General features: G+C 37.1%; 1 protein-coding gene across 1 annotated transcript; it reads left to right on the top strand.

Moving 5' to 3' along the window:
• Nucleotides 1-1,651: 1,651 nt before the first annotated feature.
• Nucleotides 1,652-24,581, top strand: LOC122177855 (suppressor of tumorigenicity 14 protein-like). The gene is made up of 17 exons (XM_042867619.1): nucleotides 1,652-1,852; nucleotides 2,206-2,374; nucleotides 3,029-3,153; nucleotides 4,042-4,109; nucleotides 5,123-5,304; nucleotides 5,401-5,439; nucleotides 6,190-6,409; nucleotides 8,291-8,430; nucleotides 9,122-9,219; nucleotides 9,920-10,032; nucleotides 10,897-11,030; nucleotides 12,739-12,846; nucleotides 14,762-14,881; nucleotides 15,505-15,688; nucleotides 17,772-18,043; nucleotides 19,616-19,752; nucleotides 22,057-24,581. The coding sequence occupies exons 1-17, from the start codon at nucleotides 1,772-1,774 to the stop codon at nucleotides 22,213-22,215; spliced, it is 2,349 nt and encodes a 782-aa protein (XP_042723553.1). The 5' UTR covers nucleotides 1,652-1,771; the 3' UTR covers nucleotides 22,216-24,581.
• Nucleotides 24,582-25,042: the final 461 nt, after the last annotated feature.

The following is a 25,042-nucleotide window of genomic DNA, read 5'->3' as shown; positions in this document are numbered from 1 at the left end:
AAAAACTGTTCAGTGTGGGAATTTCTTTGCATGTTTCCCTGATGTCACAATATTTGATTCTGGAGTGCGTATATGGCAGTAACAAGCACCTTTTGTTCAAGCCTCGGGGAAAGGAGAATCGGAGAAAAATCAAAGGAAAAAATCTTGAGATTGCTCTATAGAGATATTTGGGGACACTGGAGATGTGGAAATAAGCACTTGGTCCTTTTTGCTCTTTTTACATGGCACATGTTATGTGTAATCTATCAGGAAACTGAAGATACAGCTGACTATCTGATGGCAGCTTAAGTCTGACTCACATTTTTCCTCTCAGCTGTGCATACAGTAATTAAGTGTGGCATAGCAGTCAGCCAATAGTACTTTTGCTAATCCTGGTTTTCCTGCCCTTTCCAGTAGAGAGAGAGAGAGAAAATGGATTGCAGCAAGTGAGCTTAATCCTCTCAAGTAGCAGGACGCTCATTTTTGGAGATCAGAAGTTCTGCAGATAAGCATGGAACAAAGCATTAGCAATATACCTTTTCCAGCTTCTGTTTTAATTGTCTGCATGCTTTGAAACTACTGTTTTATTTCCTGTCTTATTTTCCCCCTAGTGAAGATTTTCCGTGTATCATCCACCTGAGAATTTGATATATATATATTTTTTTTTATCTTCAGGCTACCTTGACAAGATGCGTAAATATGATGATGTTTGTTACTGCAATGGTCTTGCTCTTGTCCACATGAAATTGATTCTTCTGCTCTCCGATAGGTGTCTTGAATCATCACGTATTTGGGTTCTCTGAATGTATATATCGTAAACAAAATAATAGATACTGATTTCATTTTTGGAGATGATGAAAAAGAGATTTCATTTAGTCTGAGCTCTTCTTAGGGGTTTCTTTTCCCTAAAAGAGAGGGCGAAGTGTTGGCCAGTCAGCAGTTCGTGCACACAGTGGAGGTAGACTTGTAGGAAAAGGAGGATGCTAACAAAGCAGTCTGTCTACAGCTGTATTTTGCATTCCTGACCTGTAACGATTGCTTTCCAGTTAATCCCTTCTGTAGTCACCATGTGACCTATGTTTGACTTTGGTTGTTTCATTTTTTGTTTTCTGGAGTACAGTTTCCTAGGACCTCTTCTGTGTTGTTTGTATTTTGCTCCCTCTATCCAGCTTTGTTCTTGTTCTTGGCTATATACACATGAAGGTATCATATGTAATGCGTAATTTCCCCATGTGAATCGTCAATTTTCTTCATTCCTTTTATGTGCAGAACTCTCTGAAGTTGTTGGCTTGTTGACTTGATGTCATTTTCAAGTCTGAATAGGAAATACGTTAATTGCTTTGCAGTTATGTTTGTTCTGCTGTGCAGGTTTAAGTCTATCACACTTAAAACTGGAAAATTCAGGTGATCTTTTGAATTGTTTTCTCTCTTTTATAAAGATTTATGTGGATCCCATCAGGTGTTCTTTAGAAATTACAGTATTTATTCTAGATCTGGAATTTTTCTCACACATAGATTGCTTGTGTGTCCTTTCTGTTTCAAATAATGGGATCTGTATCTTACTCTAGCAGTTAGGAAAACAAAGAGTTACAGTGACGGCGACTTTTCCTCCCCACCTTCTTTGATTGCAGATCAGCTGGCTCCAGCTTTCAGCAGTATGGCAAAAGTGAAATGAGAGAAGCCTGGTGTGCGAGCTGGTGAGCAGTACGCTATTACTGGTTTATGTTTAAGGAATGAGGTTCATCTAGGATTTTTATTATTACATTTCTCAGAAGGCGTTTCTCAAGGCATCATGACACAGGCTTTTCCCTCCAGACGGGTTTCTGTGTACAGCATACCAGATCCATACCACCCTGAGCAGGCTGATGGGCAGGTAAGAGACAACAGTTGTGCTTTACAGCAGGAGCACAGTAAGCAGTCTCTCTGGCACCTTCTGACGCCTGCAGGCCTCTGTTGGTGTGTATTGATCTCTGCTCTTCGTATGTAATTGCTTCTAATTAAAGTGACAGCAATTTTTTTCTCTTTCCCACCCTGACCTTTTATCATTTGAAATGCAAAAAAGCGAAATGCATGGGTTTTGTGTGTGACATATTATGAAACACATTGTCTTAATCTGTTACTTTGTATCTCTGATAAAAACTAAAAGAGCAAATATACTGAAAAATGATACAATGGCTCTCTTTGTGTTGTCATCCAACTGATGCCACCCTATGTGTCTTTCTCTAGGAAAATCTGTATATTCACTACTGCACATCCTACCAAAATGGCTTGCATCAGAAGTACTATTTCTTCAAATGGATGAGACCATGTTTCTGGAGAAGATGGCTTCTAGGAATACTATCTCTAGTTTCTTTATCAGTTGCAGTAGTTGTGCTAGTCCTGCACTATTCGTTCTGTAAGTGTTATTCCCCAGCGCAGTCTGGGTGGGACGGTGGTTCTGAACTGTGTGAATGGTTAATCCCAAAAGCTCTGTGCTAAGCACTTACTGTGTGTGCAGCCATTGAATTTCATTTCTCTTTAAAGTCTTTGCTAAACAACAAAATGCGCAAAAATCAGCAGCGTTGATAGTTGCACAAGAAGGCATGTATTTTATTCCTAATTTTTGTCTCTGCTTCTGAATACCGTCATTATTTAACTGTTATCTTTCCCAGTAGCCTTGATGAATTAACAGTCTGCCTTCCAGTCACTTTTCCAAAACGGAGTGAGTTCCTACTTTTTATATATATATTTTTTTTTACAGACCTCAACTTATAGCCATGAAAATCATCTCTCTTTAGGACAGCCCTGCAAAAAGAAGGAAGTTTGAGAATTAAAGCATTACTGGTAGAAATGCTTATCTGAGCCTATACCTCAGTCCTCTCCTTTCTGTTGGTGTAGCAGTGGGACTCGCATCTCGCACATGTGTGCAGGTTTCTCTTCAGAACTAATGCTTGCTAATGCTAAAGACAAATACATACTTATGCAATTGTCTTGTTCTGGAATCTTTTCTGTAATGTTATTAGATGTGCTGATTTTTTTTAATGCTTTTTTTTTTTTTTTTTCCCCTCAGCTCCAGCTTTCTCTTTAATATATATTGGTGGAAGTGTAGAAATTCCTAATCTGACTTACACAAATGATCTCAATGATCCCAGCTCCCAGAAATTCCTTCTGCAAGCGGAAGCAATCCAAAATTATGTAAGTCCCCACATAGGTACAGCAGTAATTTAATAATATTTATTGCAGAATCAAATTAAGATTGTGGAGAAGACTCTGGTTTGAGTCACAATTTATTTTTTCAAAAATAATGAATTTAAAGCATGTTTTTTGGAGGTGTATGGCTTTAGGAATGCAGCTAGACAGCTGGGTCTTTCTCTCTCACCACAAAGACAGCATTTCTGAGGTCTTTTCGATTGTGGATAAATTGTTCTTGAAGGAGTTCTTCTGTTTTGCTTTTATATACTTGAAAATTCTTCCTTTCCATGTCTTTTCTCTTTGAGCTGCTTTTGTTTGTTTTTAATTATAGCTCACATTTAATCCATAGCCATTTTGATTTGTTCTGCTTTTCTTCCCTAAGCAGCACTTGCTTTCTTGTACTGCTGATGTGTGTTCGTATTTTTGAGATCAGTAGTTTCTTTGCTACTTGCAATCAGAAGCTTTAAACACAAAGCAGTTCTCTGTTAGCTTGTATTTCCCAAAAGGGCTAATTGAGTGTCTCTGAGTGCACAGCCAATACATTTTGCTTGCATCCAGATTATATGACAGAAATTTGCCACAAATTTTAGGTAACTAAAATATGTGAAGCCTTATAGCAAAATATAAGCAGGTTTGGTAAAAGCTTATTTTTATGGTTGATTATCAAGAGCTTTTTCAATGTTCTTATAAATGTGATCACTTTAAATGGAAACGTGTACATCTTTATGATCCCTGTTGGAGACATTTGTTGAAATCGTTTGATTAGTGTCTGTCATGCGTGGGGGTTTCGGAAGGGAAGAAAAAGGATAAATGCTTCCCAACATAAGACACGTTATTGACACTAAAATATAACACTTCAGAGTAACTTTCACAATTTTTTTTACCTGTCAGCTTGCAGAATCCTATGAGTGTTCCACCTTGGGAAAGTATTATTTGAAGTCCATAGTGGCTGCTTTCAGGTAGGTACTTTTCCAGTATGTGGTTCAAGTATGAGATCTTTAATTGTGTTAGTCTTGTCTTTTTGGCAGATTTTACATTTGTTACTTTGGGATAATGTGCTATGATACTGGGATAACACGCTTGATAACAGGAAATGGAAGACAAGATAAAAATGTGAACTAAGCACTAAGATAATAGCGTGATCTCAGATTAGTGAGAGAAATGAAACCTGATTAATGGTGCCTTTGCTCTGTAATCTGTTCTTCCACTTCTGTTTACTGGCGTCATATCCCAGCATGGTTTTTTTTTTTTTTTTATGCATAGCTTATATTGGTTTTCTCTATTCAAATGAAGCTCCTTTTTAACCTTCCAAAAAGAAAATTTAAAAGCATGATGTTGGGCAAGGCACTCTATTTAAGCTCCTGCCGAGAAATGTAAACACTTTGAGCAGATGGCTGTTACTGTCCCAGGTTTCTGAAAACTGGAAGGTCAGTCCATCAGCAGTTTCAAAAGGACAATTGTGATGGACTGTCTCTTTGAATCACTGAAAAAATACTTTATATGTGTATCTGTACATATCATTTATATCAAGAATTGTGTGAAATGCTGTATCAAAGCACAAGCATAAAATTATACTGTTGTGTGGTATGAAGCATCAGTTAAAATATATCAAGGAAAATGTGCCTGGAACTGGAATACGATCTTTAAAGCATATAGTGTATACAGCAGTTATGAAAACATCTAATTCCATAGAATTACTTGCAGGATTTTCTTTGAGGAGTAGATTTTTGTCTGAGTGTTAATGTTTAAACAGCTTTTCCTTGATTTTTCTAGTGTGTGTGTGTGTAGACATTTATATATAGATCAGTTGTTGAATGAGAGAGTTGTTGAATGCCACCATGTTCAGCTGTAATTCTTTGCATGGCTGTTCAACTGACCAGCAAACCAGTGCAAGCCAGAAATGCAATGGAAATCATGTTCAAAATATTACCTAGAGTGTATTTATAACACTGATGCTTTTTCCCATACACAGTGAAGGAGAGTATGGACTTCGAGCTTACTACTGGAATACATTCTGGGCACCACAAGATATTACTGGCTCTCTTAAAAAGTTAATCCCATTGGAACAAAAAGAAATGAGTAGTAAACAAATACCTCACATATTCAGTACTTCTGGGGAAGGAGATTTTGATCTTGTTACAATGGAGCTTTTTGGTAACAATGTACCTGTCATTTAATATCTATTCTGTCTGTTTTTCTTTCTCTGGTTTTCATCTTGGGTTTGTGTAATTGATGGTTACTAAATTTCAGTTTCAGATTCTACAGAATACGATGTGATGTTAAAATCAGGTAATTATTCTTCAATCCCATATTACTCATGTTACTTTTGGGGAGAGAAAAAAAAGAAACAACAGGAAAAAAAAAACACCCCTGTAATAGGAAAATGACAGTTTCTTAGTTATCTTTGTATTTGTGGGGCTTATGAATCAAAGCAAACTAGAGATCTTCCCTGGCTTGAAAATAGCTTATTGCTTTTATGTTCTGAGTAGCGTGGCTGAAATTGAGAACTCTGCACTAAACTGAATTGAACTGTGCATCCTTGGCATCTTAAAAAAAAAAGCTGCTGCATATAGCTAAACACAGTTTTGTTTTCTTTGTGGCTAGTTTATTCGTAGTTAGTGATCATTCAAATACAGCAGAACTTTAGTTGATTCTTCCCAGTTTTTCGATACCATGCATGTTTCAAGTTTGGCTTCCTGTGCTTAGTGTTCTCATTGCATGAAGGTAGGTCAAGAAATGGCAAAGGAAGAGGTGGGTTTCTGGCAGAGATTGTAGCTGTTGCAGACAAGTCCCCTCCTGCTTGCTGAGTGTGCAGTGAGCTAGTGGTGATGGTGAAGCTCTGTGCTTTGTTGTCCAGAGCAGGAGGAGGTGATGCAGCTTCGAAGGGGAAGGGGTAGATTTGTGACAATAAGTCAGGAGGAGATTAAAATAATCAAGAAACACAGGTAGGTGTTTATTGCCACCACTTCTGAATTTTTCACCAAATATTTGTTTTTCAACTTCAGTTTTTCAGCCACTAATCTAGATTCTTTTATATAGCAGTATCCTTTGACCTGTATGCAAAGCCAGGTAACAACAGAACTCTAACTCTGCTGAATCCCAAGAAGTCTTTTTATCAATGGAGGTTGCGAGTTCCTCCTAACTGCGTGGTGAGACTGGTAGTTACCTCTTTGCATGTTGTAGCTTCAGAGAGCTGTGCATCTCACCGTTTGTCTGCATATGATTTTCTTCTTCCTCTGCAGAACAAGATCATTACAAGGTATGTTAGTATGGGGCAAAGAGGTTCTTGAGCTGTAGAGAAGCTCTCCAAAACTGCTGAGTATGAAATTGATCTCAATCAGGCTTCTAAAATATAAGAGATTCCAAATACAATTTCATTAAAAATCTTCTATAAGGTATATGATAAAAAAGGTCTTTCATATTATCCACCCTATAATCGTTTATAAATTTCAGTGGGTTTAATTTTAGACTATGAATCTTTTTTTTTTTTTTTTTACTATGTGGGAGTTCATAAAATTGTTGACACAAATATACAGAGTGTTGTATTTTACTGATTGTAGAAAATGCCTATTTTATAGTAGTTCATTCACAGTTAGACCTCTGTTCATAAGAGGCTTATGTCTATGGAAGGCTTCATCCCCAGTCTCTTTGAAATCCACTTGCATAAATGAGATCAAACGTTACTGTAATTTTCAGCAGCCACACTAATCCTAATCTTCCAGAGTCAAGTTTTACGTGTGGACGTGTTGTCTACCATGAACAAAATAGTCTAACAAATTTTAGAATGGTTTCATTGACAAAAAATAACAGACCTACTAGGTAGAGAAATAGACGTTAGATGAGCATGCAGATTCAGTTAGCACTGTCTGAAATGTATTTATTTAGTTGTGCTTTCAGTTTCTTGAAATCAGGAGATAGTCCTCTTCAGCTCTTTTGACGGACTTTGGTCTCTGTTCTTAAGCAACAAGACAATAGACCTCATCATTGTTGGTAGATTGTCAGAAGGCCAGATTTATACAGACTAATTCCTTCTGTAATTAATCAAACTTTTATTGTCTCCAAATCAACAGCACTGCACATAGGTAGCATAGTGTGGAGAATCCCACACCTGATGCTGGGCTGCATACGCTCTACTGCTGACTATGGGTTATTTCCTGAACTATTTCTCTGTTGTGCAGTGGCTCAGTCTATTATGATCCAGAAATGGATAGTCAACCATGTGCATGAAAGCACAGGAAGCTAGCAAAATCCACAAGTATATGACGCAACATGTTTAGAAAACACTGATGCAGTAAGTCATAAGTAAAATATCAAGAATATGTATGTGTATTGATGTCTGTCTATCAAAGAATTTGATTTGAACAGCAGAGAAAAGAATGCTGCGACTAAAATGGCATTGAATGCTCTTACGATATCTACAAACAAACCAATTTTCTTGATTACTTCTATTGCCAAAGTAGCAAATGTGCCTTTTTTCTTATGCCTGTTAGTTTTCTACTTGAAATTTTTCACACACATAGAATTGTAAATTAATGAAAAGAAATACTAAATACACTGTAGATTTAAAAATACAATAAATAGTTAATTAAGAGATGCATGAAATAGCAACTCATGTTACAAGGAACATTAAGTACTCAGGCTTCAGGATATAAATGAACTCATAATTATTTCAAATTAAAGAATAAAAAGAACCGCCACAGATGGAGCTCTATGTCTCTTGGGATGTGAAATCAAACTGAATGCTAAAAGGCTCATTATCTGTTGCATAGATGCTATGCGACACTGCTGAGCTGAGCACTTTCTGGCTTTTTCATCACTGCCCATTGCTTCTCAGTACTGCAACTGTTATTGAAATAGCCTAATCTGGCACTGCCTTTCTGATATTTCTACAGGTCTGGAAAGTCCAGCACACCTGTTAGAATGATCATCACAGATATTCTTGCCTAAGTTGCTCAGCAATGATGCAGGGACTTTGCATCTCATGTAGTATCAGTGAGGTGGAACAGTTAAGGAAAAATAGTAGTTGGGGAAGTACTCCTGAAACAGCTGGTTGGATCAGTGTCATTTCTGCCCAGTTACTCAAAAAAGGTGATTGGAATGTCAGAAGTTTTTCTTCTATGCAATCTTTCGAATATTTCAGGTGGTGCGGCTCTGGAGCCTGGGCTCCTCCAGTTATACGTTTAACTTCTTCTAGTAATGTCATGTTACTTACCATCTCACTGGACCGCAGAGAAGAAAGGAATATACTAAAAGCTCACTTTCAAGCAATCCCTAAAATCAGTAAGTGACTAACATTAAACAAATGTGTGACGTAAGCTGCCAGGGCATGCTGCTGCCTTGCGTTCAACTTTCCATCACCCAGAACCCCATGTCCCTTTCCAGGATTATGCTATTTTCAAATCTGTGTTAGTTTATTATTATTATTCACAGCATACTTAAAGAAAGGCAATAACTATAGGGGATGGGCATCTAAGAGAGAAACTAAAACCTCATAGATGCAGTTCAAAAGTGATGCATGTTTTCAGCCTCAGAACCAATACATTCAAAATTTTGGTTTACGTGAAATTAGTCAGAGGTATCATTTCAGAGGACTGAATGCTTTCTAACTGCTGAAAATGTTCACAGGAAGGCCAGAGGTAAATTATAAGTAATAGGATTATTCCCTGCTCTCCACATTTCATTGTTTTTTCCATTTCATGTCTAAGAAAATTTTTAAATTAAAAAACAAACAAACTTCCATCAGAGGTATTCCATATTTAGTTTCAACTGCAATGTGATTTTTTTTTAATTTATTTTTTAAAGAGAAATAAAGAGTGATTCTCTGTTAATCCAGGATAAAACTGAGTTTAATTAGTTCACAACCCATTATTCTAACTCTGCGCATAGAGAAGTATCCCAGCAGGAGAAGTAGGCTCCTCACTTTAACCCGGCTGAGATAACTGTGTTTCTTCCTGTTACAATTCTCCTCCAGTGTGTGGTGGTCATTATATTTCCTGGAATGGAAGTCTGAGTTCCCCTTACTACCCAAGTTACTACCCACCAAACATTGACTGCAGCTGGATCATCCGAGTAAGTTCTGGGAAGTATTCTGAGTTGTGGTGACTTTGCTTTATGTGATATAGACATAAAACTGGGAGTAATGTCTTTTTGATGTTGGTGAAATGAAGGGAAAACATAATAAGACCACTGCACCTGACTTCTCAGGCACCTTGTTTTCTTCTTCTTATGTACAAGTGCAAGCTGTGGAAGAGAAGGATTTCCAAAAGACTGAGTGTTTGCACATGACTGAAATAAAGTGGTGGACAAGATGACAATTCCTAGCAGCTGGAGCAAACTATTCATAGTCCCCGGCTTTATTTCTATAACAGAGAGACAAAAGAAGTTCATGTAACTCATGTCTCAAACAGTGCACATTACGCTATTTCCTTGAGCTCTGCATCAGAACCTTCTTAAATTTTTTTATTTGACCTTCCAGGAACATGTGGTGAGAAACATATTGTGAGCATCAGATATAATGTTTCCTGCTTGCTGCAGAAAAGCTTATGTTTCTTATCTAGCACAGTCTGGCCAAAGGTGGGGCTGAAAATGTTTCTATACATGTTCAAGGTAGAAAAATTTTGTTTATTCAAAGGTCCTGCTGTGAATCATAAAAAATGAAAATCATATTTTCAATCTGTTTATAAGTAAAGCATGATTTATATACTATCTCAGCAGCAGACTTTTTTATTTTGTGGTTGTGTTTACTTATCTTTTTTTTTTTTTTTTTAAGGCACCCTCACCTGCCTACAAGCTCTCATTAAAAATCCTCGCAATACAAATTCAAGAGAAGTCTCCAGGGTCCAGTAAATGTGATAAAGACTGGTTAGAAATTGATGGAGTTAGGTAAGTTAATATACTATTTTCTGACATGCTATTTTGTACTTTATTGTTCTACAAGTCATACTAAAGAAAAAGGTCTCACCAGACTTGTTTCCACTGAATTTCAGCAGAATAGTACTTACTCCTGCTTTAGTACTAAACATTTGTCATTATTATTATTGTTAATTTAAGCATACATCTTCCACAGCGATAAATATTTACGTTATTGTTTCTTTTGAGAGCAATGATGAAAACTGAAGGATTTTATGCAGCTGCAATGGATCTGAGTATTCCTGGCTATGATCTCAACATGGGTGTTGAGCTTGCATAATTTGAAATTTCACTTCCTATGCCAGTTACTCTTTAATGGTTGTAACTGTTTTCAGCAAATAATGCAAATAAAAATGTTTCTTCAGGGGGAAAAAAAAAAAGCATTCAGAGCGATCTGTCTCTTGGAAATGAATTGCATTGATATGGTAATAGATGTTGGTTTTGGTTAAATGATTTTCTTACTAGATATGTAGTCTTTTGAGTTTGCAGACTCAAATGGGGAATCTAAAGTCAAGCATGCTGAGAAGTGGTTGGTATTTATAAAGCAGACTCTGACAATGATTATCTTGCTTTCCCAGAAAAGTTGTGGATATGGTGGAGTGAAATGGAAGGTATTTGTTAATATGCTTTCTAATACTTCTGTTGGGCTGAAAAACACTTAAAAAAATTAAAAAAAAAAACAAAAAAAAAACAAAAAAAAAACCAAAAAAAACCTTGTCTTTTATTGCATTGCTTTAAAGCTTTCTGGCATTTGTACCCTTTAATAATAGGAAAAGCAGCTAGGTGGTAATGCTTAGTTTGGTTGGAAATGGACTCCTTTGATTTTTGTCTTGCCAGATACTGTAAAGATATTTCAGAAAATGGCAGAAGCAGAGAATATGGCTATTCTGTTGCTATCAACTTCCATTCTGATGAACTAGTCACCCATAGAGGATTTTATATTGAATATAGAGCCTTCAGTAACACAGATAGTAAGTGAATACACATGCACTTTAAAAGGAGCTTACAGAAACCATTTTTGACAGACAACATATTTACAAATCAACTTGCCTTTTTGCTTATTTTTGAGAGTAATATTTGAAATGCTATTGTGTGTTATGTTAACATTAACTGAACAAATATATCTGAGATATTAGGGGAATGTTGGTTTTAGAAGCTTTTACTTATTTCCAGAAATATTCTCTTTTTGTTTCTGAACAGGCTAACTTCCTTTTGCTAATGAAATTCTAGGGAGTAGAAGTTCTCCATGACTTCAAAAGATCACACTGTGAAACTTCAGATCCTCAGCTTACTTGACTGAGTGTAGTTCTTTTAATTGGTGACTTAAAAGTATTTATGTATCAGAGATTCTTTTCTTACAGAGGAATTCCTACTTTGAGCTACTAGTACTGGCTGAGTAGTGTCTTTTCCTCCTATCAAGGCAATAAAAAGAAGAAAATAACTCCAAATTGGAACTGACTACATAAATGTGGGACAAATTAGTTTGGCCCTTCAGCCTTGTCTAACTGTTAATTTACCTCCAGTGCTAGAGGAGCAAAAACTAAAGTTGACCTGATCTAAGGAAGAATGACGTGCTTACAGCCCAAAATGCCAACAGTATCCTGGGCTGCATCAAAAGAGAAAGGTAGCCAGCAGAGAGAGGGAGAGGATTGCTCCCTTCTACTCTGCCCTTCTGAGACCCATCTGGAATATTACACAGGAAAGATGTACAGCTGTTGAAGCAGGTCCAGAGGAGAGCCACAAAGATGACCAGAGGTTTGGAGTCACCTCGCTTATGAAGAAAGGTTGAGGGAGCTGAGTTTGTTCAGTCTGTAGAAAAGGCTCCAGGATGACCTAATTGCAGTACCTAAAGGGATTTTATAAGCAGCAATTAGACCAACTTTTTACATGGCAGTGATAGGACAAGGAGAAGTGGTTTTAAATTAAAAAGTGTGACTTAGATGTTAGGAGAAATTTTTCACTCAGTGGTGAGGCTGTGGCACAGGCTGCTTAGAGAAGCTGTGGATGTTCCATCCATGGAGGGGATCAAGGCCAGGTTGGATGGAGCCCTGGGCAGCCTAATCTGGTGGAATGTAACCCTGCCTATGGCAGGGTGGTGGGACTGGATAATCTATAGGTCGGTCTCTTCCAACCCAACCCGCTATATGATTCTATGATTTTTCTAGCTTGTCCTCAGCAGTTTGGATGCACAGATATAGCATACGTTCCTTAAGTAGTCTGTCTGACTAGTGGAAAGGCTTTTCAGATGGTAGTGATGAATTAGATAGTGGTAGGGCAATTATTTGTGTGCACCTGTAATCAGATTATTTTAGGGAGTTTAGAGATTAACTGTTAAAAATTGTAAGATATCTATCTTTAAGCTTGCATAAAGTATATGAGTGATGATGTTTGAGAAGTCTGGAGAAGAGTCTGTGGGAAGGCCTTGGCTGGAGTGTGACAGTGCATGTAAAAGAAGATGGGAAACAATAAAGTGATACTGGAAAGAGCAACCAGAAGGTAATCCAGGTTCAGGGAGCAGAGTATAAATTAGTACAGTGAATCTTTTCCTTACTAGAAGCTAACAAGAAGATAGTCTGATAGAAATGGCAACTAACATCAAGCTGACCTGTAGCAAGTGAAGATAACACATGGCCACTAACTAGATATTTGGATAAGCATTTACAGACCTTTCTGCTTCAGGTTGTACTCCAGAGCAGTTGAACTGTGATGATGGAAAATGTAAGCATCAGCATAAGACCTGTGAAGGTGATGATAGCTGCAGGGAGGACAGCAGTGAAAACAACTGTTGTAAGTATATATTTTTTTACTGTTTTCCAAGAGATGGTGGAAGGCAGAAGCGGAGATGCGCTCAATTTAATTTTTAGTGGAAAACTTTCTCATTCAATTTGTGAATCTTCCAGTAAACATGCAGATTAGAAATACAGTTGAATGTTCTGTATGTGAGAATCCAAACCAAGGTGTTGTTTTTTTCTCTTCAAGAAGTACTTTTGTAGTCAATGTCCATTAACTTCCTCAAAATGGCTTTAAGCAGCCATTTCTATTTGTACTGGTAGGCACACACAATATCCCCCCTCACACACACACACACACAAAAAAAAAAAAAACCTCCAGACTTGTTAGAGGGTTGTTTCTTCCATTTTTTTCTGTGAGTTCAACTTGTTTGACTAAGCATACAGTATACATTTACATAAAATCTTTAGATTTGCCTATCCATAGAGAGAGGGTTGGTGAAGAGGAAAGAAGGTTAATGTCATCTCCAAATGCCTGTTAGTAATCCAATTAAGTACACAAAATCAAGATGCTACTTCCTGAACTTAACAAATGAGTGCATCTTTAACTACTTTCTGCCACAACTTAGCTGCTAAGTATTCCCCGCTCTGTTTTGCAGCAGGAATGATTCATGCTGCTGTCACGACTGGTTGTCACTGCTTAAGATAAACAATATGCTCAGTCTCCCAATAAGGACCTGCTGTATTTTAACCTTTCTTCTCCTACTGATTCCTGTGCAAGTCCAACATAAGGCGTAACCACAAGGATTTACCGGGATTAAAAATGAACCTTAAGAGATGTCCTTAGGCCTATAATCTCAGTGACTAAAAGTAATGACAGTACCGTTATATGAGAAATCTGCTTAATACAATCTAATTTGCAAAAGAACTTTGAATTCAATTCCAAAATGTGGACCTATTTTGGTAGTCATCCTGTTTCCCATCACCTATATAAAGTGAGCGGAAATGCTTCTGAATTATTTACTGAATTTAGTATTCCTATGTACTCTTTCTCAGCACCAAGTACAAGTTTTGTAGTAGTAAAAACATAACATGCATAGTGTAACTAGTTTATGGGAGAGTCTAGAGCTGAAATTAATAAAGTAAAATCAAGGATAACAGTGATTTTATTTGGAAGATCTGTGTCTTGCTGTGCGTTTCTGTTAAAATAGCAAATTCTCCTCAAATGCTGCCTGATCAGTACCAAATAATGTAAGGGACAAAAACATTACAGTTCTGGGACTTTTGTCCTTTTAGCACGTACATGTCTTTACAACACCATTACGGACAGTGCTGGTACTGCTAATGTCTCCTTGCATTTTGCCACTATAATGTTTGCCTTGCTTTGAATCTTAGGTCCTTGATGTAGCCAGCAGAATGTCCTTGTTTGCTGGAAAAATCCTTACTGCTATTTCAAGATCACTGTAAACAATTGATAATTATAGTGTCATAGAACTATAGAGTCCTAGAATGGGTTGGGTTGGAAGGGACTTCAAGTATTATCAAGCTCCAAACCCTCCACCACAGGCATGATAGCAGTGGATAGATCAGAATTTCTATATAGCAAACTATGATAGTTATTAACAAAAAATCTATTGGAGATTGCTGAACTTAAAAACAAAAAGATGATTTCTGAGTAATATCTGCTCTGTAAATGGGTGATTTGTAATGAGAATATTTCTAGTATTGGTAAAACGATAGATCTGACAAGCCTAGTTTACTCACTCTAGAGTTGAAATCAGAGTGCAGCTGAAGGCTGTGGTGTCTTTCTTCAGGGATGACTGAGATTTAAATAAGTGTGATTATTAATCCTTTTCCACAGAGTGAACTGTTTACACTAGCACAGACTATGACTTCAGACAGATTGGAATGTGTGGCTTTGAACAACACTTGAAACAGAAGAGTATGTGACACTGTCTTCTCTCTCATTTCAGCCTACAAAAGTTGCTTGCCTTATACTTACAAATGTCTGAATGGAAAATGCTTGCTGAAACCAAATCCTGAGTGTGATGGGAAAAGAGACTGCACAGATGGATCAGATGAAATGAACTGTGGTGTGGTAACAGTTATTTGAAAATTAGCTAAAGACATCACAAGCGGAGTTAGGAATTGGTGCCATTGTCAAGTATTACTATATTAAAAGTTGATAACATCAGATGTGAGTTTTAAAAAAATTCCTGGTAACTTTTGCATGAAAACGGACATCTTAAATGCTTGTACTCATTTTAAACTTACTGATCTATTGTCTGTGATTATTTATTTCAAGCAATGAGTGTTTCCAGGTTGTTAAACTGGTAGATCTTGTTGCTTGTTCCATCTGAAGTAAATTCAAAGACTCATGGAGCAGTGTATATAAGTAGGGAAACAATAAGATCTTATTCCAGTAAACTGTTGAAAACAGCCCAGTTTAGGATTGTGTTTAAATGTTTTTTTGGGTTACTAGCCTCTTAGGGAATCTGTAAGGGAGGATAAGCAATGTGTGGTTTATTCCTTACCCATCCATTGAGTGAAAATGGGCAAGTACCTGTATCATTTTTTCCAATTGTAAGAAAATACTTCTTCCCCCTCCCCCCCGATGGCCTTGTGGTCTGTAAGTAAATGTTAGTTTGTGTTAAGCATAACCAAATAAAATGACCTTGTGTTTTCTTTTACTACTTTTTTCTTTTATTTCTATTAGCTTGTGGAAGACACCAGTTTAAGAAAAACAGGATTGTTGGAGGTGAAGATGCACAATCTGGAAAATGGCCTTGGCAAGCAAGTTTACAAATAGAAGCACATGGCCACGTCTGTGGTGCATCTGTTATTTCCAAGAGGTGGCTTGTATCTGCTGCCCATTGCTTTCTGGATTCTGATTCCATAAGGTATGGAAAGATTATGCTGTCATAGACTTCAGCAATTTGAAGTTTGACAATTTTGCAGTACTGCTTTCAAAAGTCTGTAGTAAGTACTTCATGTTTCGATAAATTGAATCAGGTATAACTGTGACATTATAAGTACATGAACCCTCAGTTTGGAAGTCCCAAATATTTGAAGTTGTTTTTCTGCTTCTATCTCCAGTGAATCCTGTTTGATAAAACACACTGCTTTATTTTTTATTTAAAACAAATGCTTTTTTTCTTTTTTTTTTTTTTCCCCCCCAATGGTAATGGCCCTTTTCTCCCAAGGAAATGGTTACTTAAGGAAGGTGTCAAACTCACCAGAGTTCATTTTAGCTAGTGTAAATTGAAAAGACATGCTTCTGATGTGTGACAAGGCAGAGAGTTTAGTAACGCACTTTGTGACTTCCAGAGCTCTGTGGTTACATTTTGTAAAACAGAAAGCCATACATTTTCATTTCAGTGATTGAAAGTATTCAGTTGCTGAGAATGAGATTGTATGCATGACAATACACTAGATGTAATTTACAATAAAGATTTTATAGCTTTTTTGTAAGATAATCTGGTACTTGTGCAACATACGGCGCATGTTCAGACAAGACTGAGATCATATTTTTGCTTGTCAAGCACATTGCTCTTGATGCAATGTGTACATGAGTTCCAGTAGTATGACTGCATATTAGTTTTCAAATTGGTGACATTTTGTACTTCTGCGCTTCACTTTCAAGGCAAAACAATTGCCTTCGTGCTAACCATTTTAATGACCCCCACTATCACCCACAGTGTTGCATACAATTGTGGAAAATGCATTAATGCCCTAGGGAAAGAGGCCACACTGAGTAAAGGCTGTAAATACTGCAGAGATAAATATTGCAGTGCACTGCTTGCGTCTGAGATGTAAATCTAGCTTTTATTCAGCACAGAGAAGTTTTTTCAGAGAATTTCCCTGAGCTGTATATATATCCCAGTTATATTCTTACCTGAGTAGGTGACCTCTCTTTTCATACACAGAAATGTGTATGTGTATGAGGATTTTTTTCAGTTCTGTATGCTCTGGTGCATCTTGATTTGACCTGAATTCTAATCTGAGGCCTGAGAGTTTTACTCCATTATCAATTGATGTAATTACAGTCAGAGAATTCTCAGAACAGCTGTTCATTTGTGTACTGATTAGAGTTTTGATGATGTGCTTTAGACAATAAACGTTTGAAAACTGTGGTGACATGCAGCAATAGGTTATTGCTGTAGCTAAATAGCCACTTTTGAGTTTAATTATCTAATCTGCATGAAGTAATTTTATAATTAAAACAGACGTGTTATTTAATAGAATTTTGACCAAGACCCTGAAGAACCACTGCTAGTATGAGAAGAAGAATATGTGCTTTTGAGGCTTGTATGTCAGAACAGTTGACTTTGGCCTGTTTCCTGGTGCAAGAATGTCAATAGCAATACTGACTTTTACCCGAGACAAGTGTTGTTGAAAGTATAAATGTGATGATAACAGAGCTCTGAGAAACCCACTGCCAATAGCTCGGTCTGGTTCTGCTTTGGTCATTGCCTATGGGCAGCATTAGGACCGATAGCCTACCTGTCCATCTATTTATGCAACAGATTTCTGGTGGGTCAGTTGGGGCTGATCTCTGTACCAAAAGAAAATGATACAGTCCACTGCACTACAAAGAAAAACTGCATGATTTACCACAGCATAGCATATGTCATTGTGTTTTCATCATACTTGAATAAAAGAGTCAGCTTTGAAAGTATTGCAGAATACACAGGATGCTTTGCTTACTGTAAAGATGACTGAAAAATGTGCTTTTCCAGGAACTGATCTTATAGCTTTAAGACATTATAATTTCAAGATGGTAATTCAAACCATTATTTATTGTTCTAGGGGGCAGAGACTATAGAACATCTATTTTCATAAGTGTTTATGGTTCTACCTATGGTTCTACCCCATTCATTTTGTTTTGATGAATCTCATCAAATACCATGCCGTTCATAAAATGGAATGAACTGAAACTGCATTGCTTTGCAATGGGTTGTTCTAAAAACATTCTCTTTACAGATACTCTGTTCCATCAAGGTGGAGAGCATATATGGGCTTACGCACTGTTAATGAAAAGAGCAATCATGTAGCTATGAGAGCAATCAAAAGGATTATTGTCCACCCACAGTATGACCAATCTATCTCAGATTATGACATAGCCCTGTTGGAACTGGAGACACCTGTATTCTTCAGCGAGCTGGTACAGCCCATTTGTTTACCAAGCAGCTCTAGAGTATTTCTTTATGGAACTGTCTGCTATGTAACTGGCTGGGGAGCCAAAAAAGAAAATAGTATGTTCATTTCCTGGATGTACTTCTTGCAAGTTTGGCTTAATTTTAAACATTAACAATGAAATATTTATAGTCTTCAGAGAAAATACTTCTGATTTAAATAATAGTTCTATAAAAAAAACTTGAAAATATCTTATAGCGAGGCTGTAAATTCTGAATATACTTGTAGTGGGCAGTAAGTATCAATACACATACTGTGTATGGGGGTCAGAGATGATGTCACAGGTCACTGAAAAACAAATGCATTACATTTATGAAAAGCAAGCCCATTTCATCTTCACAGTTTCATTTATCCAGTGAATAGATAACAATCTGCATTCTAGTCAAGAAAACAGGAACTTGGAAATACAGAGGAGAAAGACTTTGTCTCTAAGGCTGTGGTTAAGAATATGGAGCCCCTGAAATAACTGCAAGAATATGGTGTCTTTTGGTTTTGTCTGCCTTAACCAAAGGTAAACTCATGTTTGTCCCTGGAGGAGTGCTGACTGCAGATCAGAGCAGCGTGCTGCAGTGAGGAGGCAGGAAGAAAAGCAAGCAGAATTAGAGCCACAGAGGAACCTGTAGGATCTTGGCACTGTCGCATGGGAGCCAGCTTTGAGACATGAATGTAGACAGCTCCTCAGCATTGCATTAATCTCCACTGTTGTGCTGAGATCAAATCCTTCACGTTTGATCAGAAGCCATCTGCTGTGGTAGTGTTGGCTTTCCTAACATGCAAAAAATAATAAATAAGTAAATAAGTCTAAGATAACCGCTTAATAGCCTAATAAGTTGCAAATGTTTTTTTTTTTAATGATGTCTTCTTATACTATCTTTTATCAAAATAATTTAGGTAATGCTTAAAATCAATCTAAACGTATGTGGAAAACAACATGTTTTTGTCTTCCCTATTTCATTCCCAACTCACCCAAAGAGCCTGATGAGTAAGCAAACTTCTGTTCATCCAGATATTGAAAAGGTTATGCTCACTATCGGGCCAAAGCATGACTGAGGATATGTAGTTCACAGCAGCACCTTATGCCAATGCTTTAGTATGGACTCAAGTTCCTAGTATGTCTTGTGACTTACATGCTTGAATTTCAGTCTCCTTTTGCTTCCACTTTCATTCCTTAGCTCCTTATCTATAAGTGAAAGGATGGGAAACAACACAGGAATTTTCTTGGCTAGGCTATACACAACATTTAAAGACAACCATAGTGTAAATAACAACAAAAAGCTTTGAGCACAACTTAAAATGGCATTCAAAACTAGTTACATTCAGTGGTATGTTGTATTTTTTATAACTTAATGACTTTTTACTGCTATCTGGCAGAAAAATTTCATAAGAATAAAGACTGAGGAAATGGGAAGGGAATACTGGTGGTGCATGTGGACTACTTTGTCTAAAAACGTCTGTGTAGACAGCAGTGTTCAAAAGCTGAGGGCAGGCCACAATTAAAGAGAGGAGAACTACTCTTCAACTATCACTTGGGTAGAGTTTGAGTTTGGAGCAATTCTTCTTTGGTTTGGCAAGTGACTTCCATTGTAGAAATCTGTACTACTGTCATCTCTGCAACATTTGCTTTTTTCTAGGCCATTTTGCCAGAACACTGCAGGAAGCTAGAGTGAGAATAATTAATCAAAGTGTTTGCAGCAAGCTGTATGATGATCTCATCACATCACGCATGCTCTGTGCTGGGAATCTTAATGGTGGCATTGATGCATGCCAGGTAATCTGGGGCTTGTTAAGAAACCGAAAAGAAGTGTTAACTTTCATTAGAAAACTTCAGAGTTTGAGGTAGTATTCTTGTTGCTTTTTTCCCACTCCTTAGTAGTAGGAGAGTGAGGTGTCCTGAATTTATGATTAACTTAACATGACAATTAAAGATCTTCAAAATAAGAAAGGAAAATAAGCAGAAATAATATCTGAAACTCTTGAGAAATACAACTTCACAAGACAAGGAGTAAAATGTATTGAAAACAATTCTTCTCTGACAATTAATTTTGTTATATAGTTATAAAGCAGCAGCGTAAGGATAAAGGGAATGAAGCTAAGTCTACCTGTACTTCTTTGCTATTTGTTTTTTTTTTTCCTTTTTTGATATCTGGGTGTTGGGATTGTAGCAGTCTGAGAAATACACTGTTAACACTTGCAAACAAACACATAATGCAAAAGGTGAATTTGGTAAATGCAAGTGAAGTGCTGCCTCTTTGTTTCATGTGTTTATTCATGTGTATAATGAGTTTTGATTACATCATGGTATCATGAGTTATACGACCTAGTTTATCTGTGCACACAATCAGAAACTGTCCTTTGGACATACTGCAACCATCTTAACTCTTCTTTTTCCTTCCTAGTTGTTAGATTACTTGTGCTATTTATCAGTATTTAATTTTACTATGACGAATATCTGCTTTCTGAATTACAAACACAGTCAATTTTCCAGATTCTTAGTAAAAGGAGAAAAACATGTTACTGAACTTGGACAGTAGTAATTTGATAGAACTTTTGTATAATATACGAGGTTTACTGTTTTAATGCAATAGGTTATTTTTTACAGTATGTAACTCTTAATGGGTCAAACTTCTTTATACACAATGGACTGTTGCAGGATCCTCTTGCAGTCTTCAGGTTCTTATTCAGTGAAGCATTATTTTTGTTGACTTAATGTTCTGTTTACGTATAATCTTAAACCTTAGAATTGTTTTGTTTAAACATGTTATAATGCACCTAAGGCTTAAAGTTCCTCCAAAATATGTGTTGCATAAAATGTGCCCTTAGATTTTTAGATGGGTATTTTAACTGAATTTGCTATAGACTGTACTGTTTAATCCAGTTTCAAATACAATATGCTATGTTGTGTCCCAGTGTGCTGGCTCTCTGGGTCTTTAACTTCTTCGTCTGTAACAGATTTATTATTTCTTTTTCTTCTGTCTCAAGCATGTTTCCTGTGCAGTGCTAGAGATGAATGACATTGAAGTTCAGGAAATTCCTAGAGGACCCTGAAAACCATTGTATTACAATTCAAGCCTTGTTGGCATTCTGATTTCTTTTATTTCTTCATGGTCATTATAACCTGTGTAGTCCATTCACAGTTCATCTGAATTTTCCAAACAGCTTTCATCTTTAGCTGATGTGATAGTTACCATGAGAAATAGTGTATATTCTTTCTGGCTTAGTTATCTTATCAGTGTTGGGTGTTCTTTGGTTTTACATGGTTCCTCTTTCCAGGACCCTTCCTCTTTCTACCTTCACACAGCTCCTCCTGTCTTTCACAAGCAGCTGTATAACTGGTTAGAATATATAGACTCCTTTCTCAAGTGGCCTCTAGATCAGCCTCTTTGATAATCCAAATTGCCGGTATATCAGCACCCTTAGAGAGGGTTAACTGTTCTGGCTCAATTTGGAGGCTGTTAACTGCCTTGTATACATTAGGAGAGTCTGAAGATATCAGCTGTATTAATAAACTGTTTGGAGTTCTGTGAACTATCTGTTTACTGAAGGCGTGCAGTGAAGGTCACAAAGCATTTTTAAGTTCAAATGTGTTGTGACCTTGTGCACTGAACTAAACTGGAATCTTTAATTTTCTATGTTATGCAAACCAGAATGTTCCCTTTGAGAAGCCAGCTCTTACCTGCATATCCCTTAGAGTCTTTGTTCCTTTCCCTCACTCTACAAATGGGCTGCAGACTTGAAAATGAAGCTGCTAATACCTAACCACACTATTCTTAGTATCCTTCTATTCCTGTTTAACATCATAAAAGTTCTGTTTTCAGTCTGAGAACAGATTATGGTTAGTGGTAGTAGAGTTCCCTCTTTCCATCCCTGTCTTTTCTTCTGCCCGTTCAGCTTACAAAGAGTTGCTTTATAAATCCTGTAGTAACAGGACACCAGCGGGGAGTAATTTTTCTTCCTCTTGCCTTTGCATTGTCGCGTAGTGTGCTAATTCTGTAAGTTAAAACAAATTGAATAAATTCAACATTTTACAATACTCTGTGCGCGAATGCTAATGGATAAACTCCCTTTGTTTCAGGGAGATTCTGGAGGTCCCTTGGCCTGCACAGGAAAGGGAGACAGATGGTACCTTGCTGGCATTGTGAGCTGGGGTGAAGGATGTGCCCGACGCAATCGTCCTGGTGTATACACTAAGGTGACGGCACTTTATGACTGGATTCGTCAGAATGCAAACTGATGTGCCGTGGAGAAAATGCAGGTCATCTCCATTACAGAAGCTGCTTCCTATGTTATCATATACGTGAAAATGCTGCTGGCTGTTTTACTGTGAAAGAAAGCACTATCTTAATGCAGAAATGATCATTTGTCATTCCCTAGGGGTAACTGTTTGGATTCAGACCAGCTTCAAATAACTTCAGGTTCCTTATAGATTCATATGTCTTATTCCCTACCAGCAGAAACAGGGTTCCCTTACAAATTAAATTTGTATCTGGAAAAAAAAAAAAGTCCAGCCAAACTGTTTTTATCAGATTTTCCCTCCTTCCACCTTTGAGATGTATGTGCATCTCTTTTGCTGTCTACCTTTGCATAGGCATACATGGATACTTATGCTCACATCCCATATATACTCACATATATTCCCTTACTGATGTTACAGGATTCTAAACATGAGTAATTCCTTTGTTTTTTTCAAGCTATAAATAATATGATCATGTATAGTATACAGATTCTAGATGAATTTGTGGGTTAATTTTGCTTCCACTTCATGGCTGTTCCTTTCTGGGCTGTCCTCTCCTGTGCTTTTCCTAAAATCACCAAATACTTACCCAGAACAGTTATGATGGAAAAAAAAAAAAAGTAAAAAAAAAAAAATTAAAAAATGGAAGTGTCATTAGTTTATTGGAATATAGTAAATAAGAGGAAATAAATATTGAATTTTAGTTAATTAAACTAAATAGAACTGCGTGTAAAAATGCATTGTGAAATATGCTTTTTTTAAAGTTCCTAATAAAGGCCTCACAAGCTATCAGTTCATCAGCAAAATGTCAGGAATTTAGAATACAGTCCCATTCCTATCATTAAAGGCTGTGAATACGTATTTGTGCATGTAACTGATTAAGATAAAACTGTATATTTGCCTTCTTTAATAATTGTTAATATCAGGGCTATTTATTAATTGCCTTGTTTGACATTAGGCTGTGATGAAATTACCCAAACCTGAATGATTTCCTTTATAAAGGAACCGGCAGTCAAATCTCAATTGTAGTGCACACTGGAGTGTAAGCTGGTTTGTCTCCTACACTTGACTATCTTTTTTTTTTTTTCCCCACCTCCAAGCAGCTTGAGGGCTCACTTAGCACCCATGCAGAAAGTGGTAGGTAGCAACTGTAGTGGAACTGTGTTGTGTTGTATCAGTCTTCAAACCAGCATGACACTGGTCCCTGGGTCGTAGAAGGCCAATGCTTCAGTGGGTGCCAGAAACTACACATCCACCTGCCTAAAATGAAAGGCTAGAGCTGCCTGAGGAGAGAAGGTACTACATGAGCAAGACTGGACAAAACACACAGTGGCATTTCTCTGGGGGCAGCTTGCAAGCAATCTGTTTCAGGACTTCTGTTTTGCTAGGAAGTCTGTCTTGTTGAATCCAGTCTTCTAGTAAAAACAAGCAAAATCTTGCAGCTCTGAGACTCTCCTGATTAACCTGGACGCCTTCCTCAGTCTTTACTGCTTTCTTATCTTCTCTTTACACTGAGAAAATACTTGTAGAGTCTAATGTTTGCAAAGTATAACAAGTGGATTGTCTCATCTGTGGCTTGAACAAGCTCTTTCTATTTTGGCATGCTTGTGGTGGGTTTGTGCTGCTTTCCTTGATGTCCTTGGTCTGCAGTGAACTGAGTTTCAATGTCATGTTTTTTGTTTTGTCTCTTTTCCTGGCCAGAAGAAGGGTTGTGCCCATATGACCGCACTGCTCTGAAAGAGATGAAAAAGGAATTAAGAGGTCCTTGGTCTCAGTGAAAGTGGAGGAGGAAATGACAGCCACACTTCTGTCATAAGATCATTGTTTCAATCTTAGCAGTAAATCTAGCTTTGAAAATGATAATCAGTTGATGAACCTATAAACCAAATTTAGCTGATTTTAAGATTCCAAAGCTGTTTATGATATTTAATAATTCTGGCATTCAATTTAATAAAAAATCTGTCTGCGTTTTCTAGAAGGTCTCAGAATCATGCTGCATATTTGGAAGTGTTTAGCTTTTAAAAAGGTGAAAAAGATGAAGCTGGTAACTTGAATATCAGTCACACCACACTTTTTTTTTCGAAAGTACATAAATGTGTGGTTCTTGTTTAGTCACTGATCTTTGGGAAAATGTGAGAGTGAGCTACTACTGAAATTTTCACACAGTGTGCTTCCTGTGCCTAACAGGGATACTGCTGCTTCATCCTTGCTGTGGTTTTGGGCATTCCCCTCACTGCTACCCCCACAACAATTCTTGTGACAAGCTTCCTACCTAAACAATACTCAAATTATATTCTGTAGGGGTTTTAATAACTATAATGGCGTAAGTCATTCACTTCTCTTTCAATAAACGCATAATAAAAATGTAGATGTCTATGTTTCCTTCATTTGGTTGTGCCTCTGAAATTCTAATCCCCAGATATGGTCAAAACTGCATTTGTACTTTGGAGTTTACATTTTTTGTAAAACTGAGCCAAACCTACCTGCATTACAAAAGCATGTATTTAAGGGCATTTGTTTCTTCTCCGTACTTCTCCTTCTTCTCCTTACTTAGAAACAACAGTTGTCTTCAGCATAAAATAGCTTTCCTGCTGTTCAGTTTGAGATAAGAGCCTAGGCCAGAAGGTTCAGATCAGTTCTTAAATTCCCGTTTTATTTAAGAATTTTGCAGTTCCATGTGTCAGAAGGGTCAGTTGCTTCACTGGCAAAAGGAGGAAAAAAAAAAAAAAAGACATTAAGTATGAAAGTTAGATCACCCAGACAACAGAAATTCAGGAGTTCATACAGAGTTCTTTCAGAAGAATGAAATAAATGGACTTTGGCATTT

Source organism: Lagopus leucura, unplaced genomic scaffold, assembly GCF_019238085.1.
Source record: "Lagopus leucura isolate 7727_CA_CO unplaced genomic scaffold, USGS_WTPT01 Super-Scaffold_100001, whole genome shotgun sequence".
Classification (NCBI taxonomy): Eukaryota; Metazoa; Chordata; class Aves; order Galliformes; family Phasianidae; genus Lagopus; species Lagopus leucura.
Note: the sequence above shows the minus strand (reverse complement) of the source record. Positions and strands in the feature narration are given on the sequence as shown.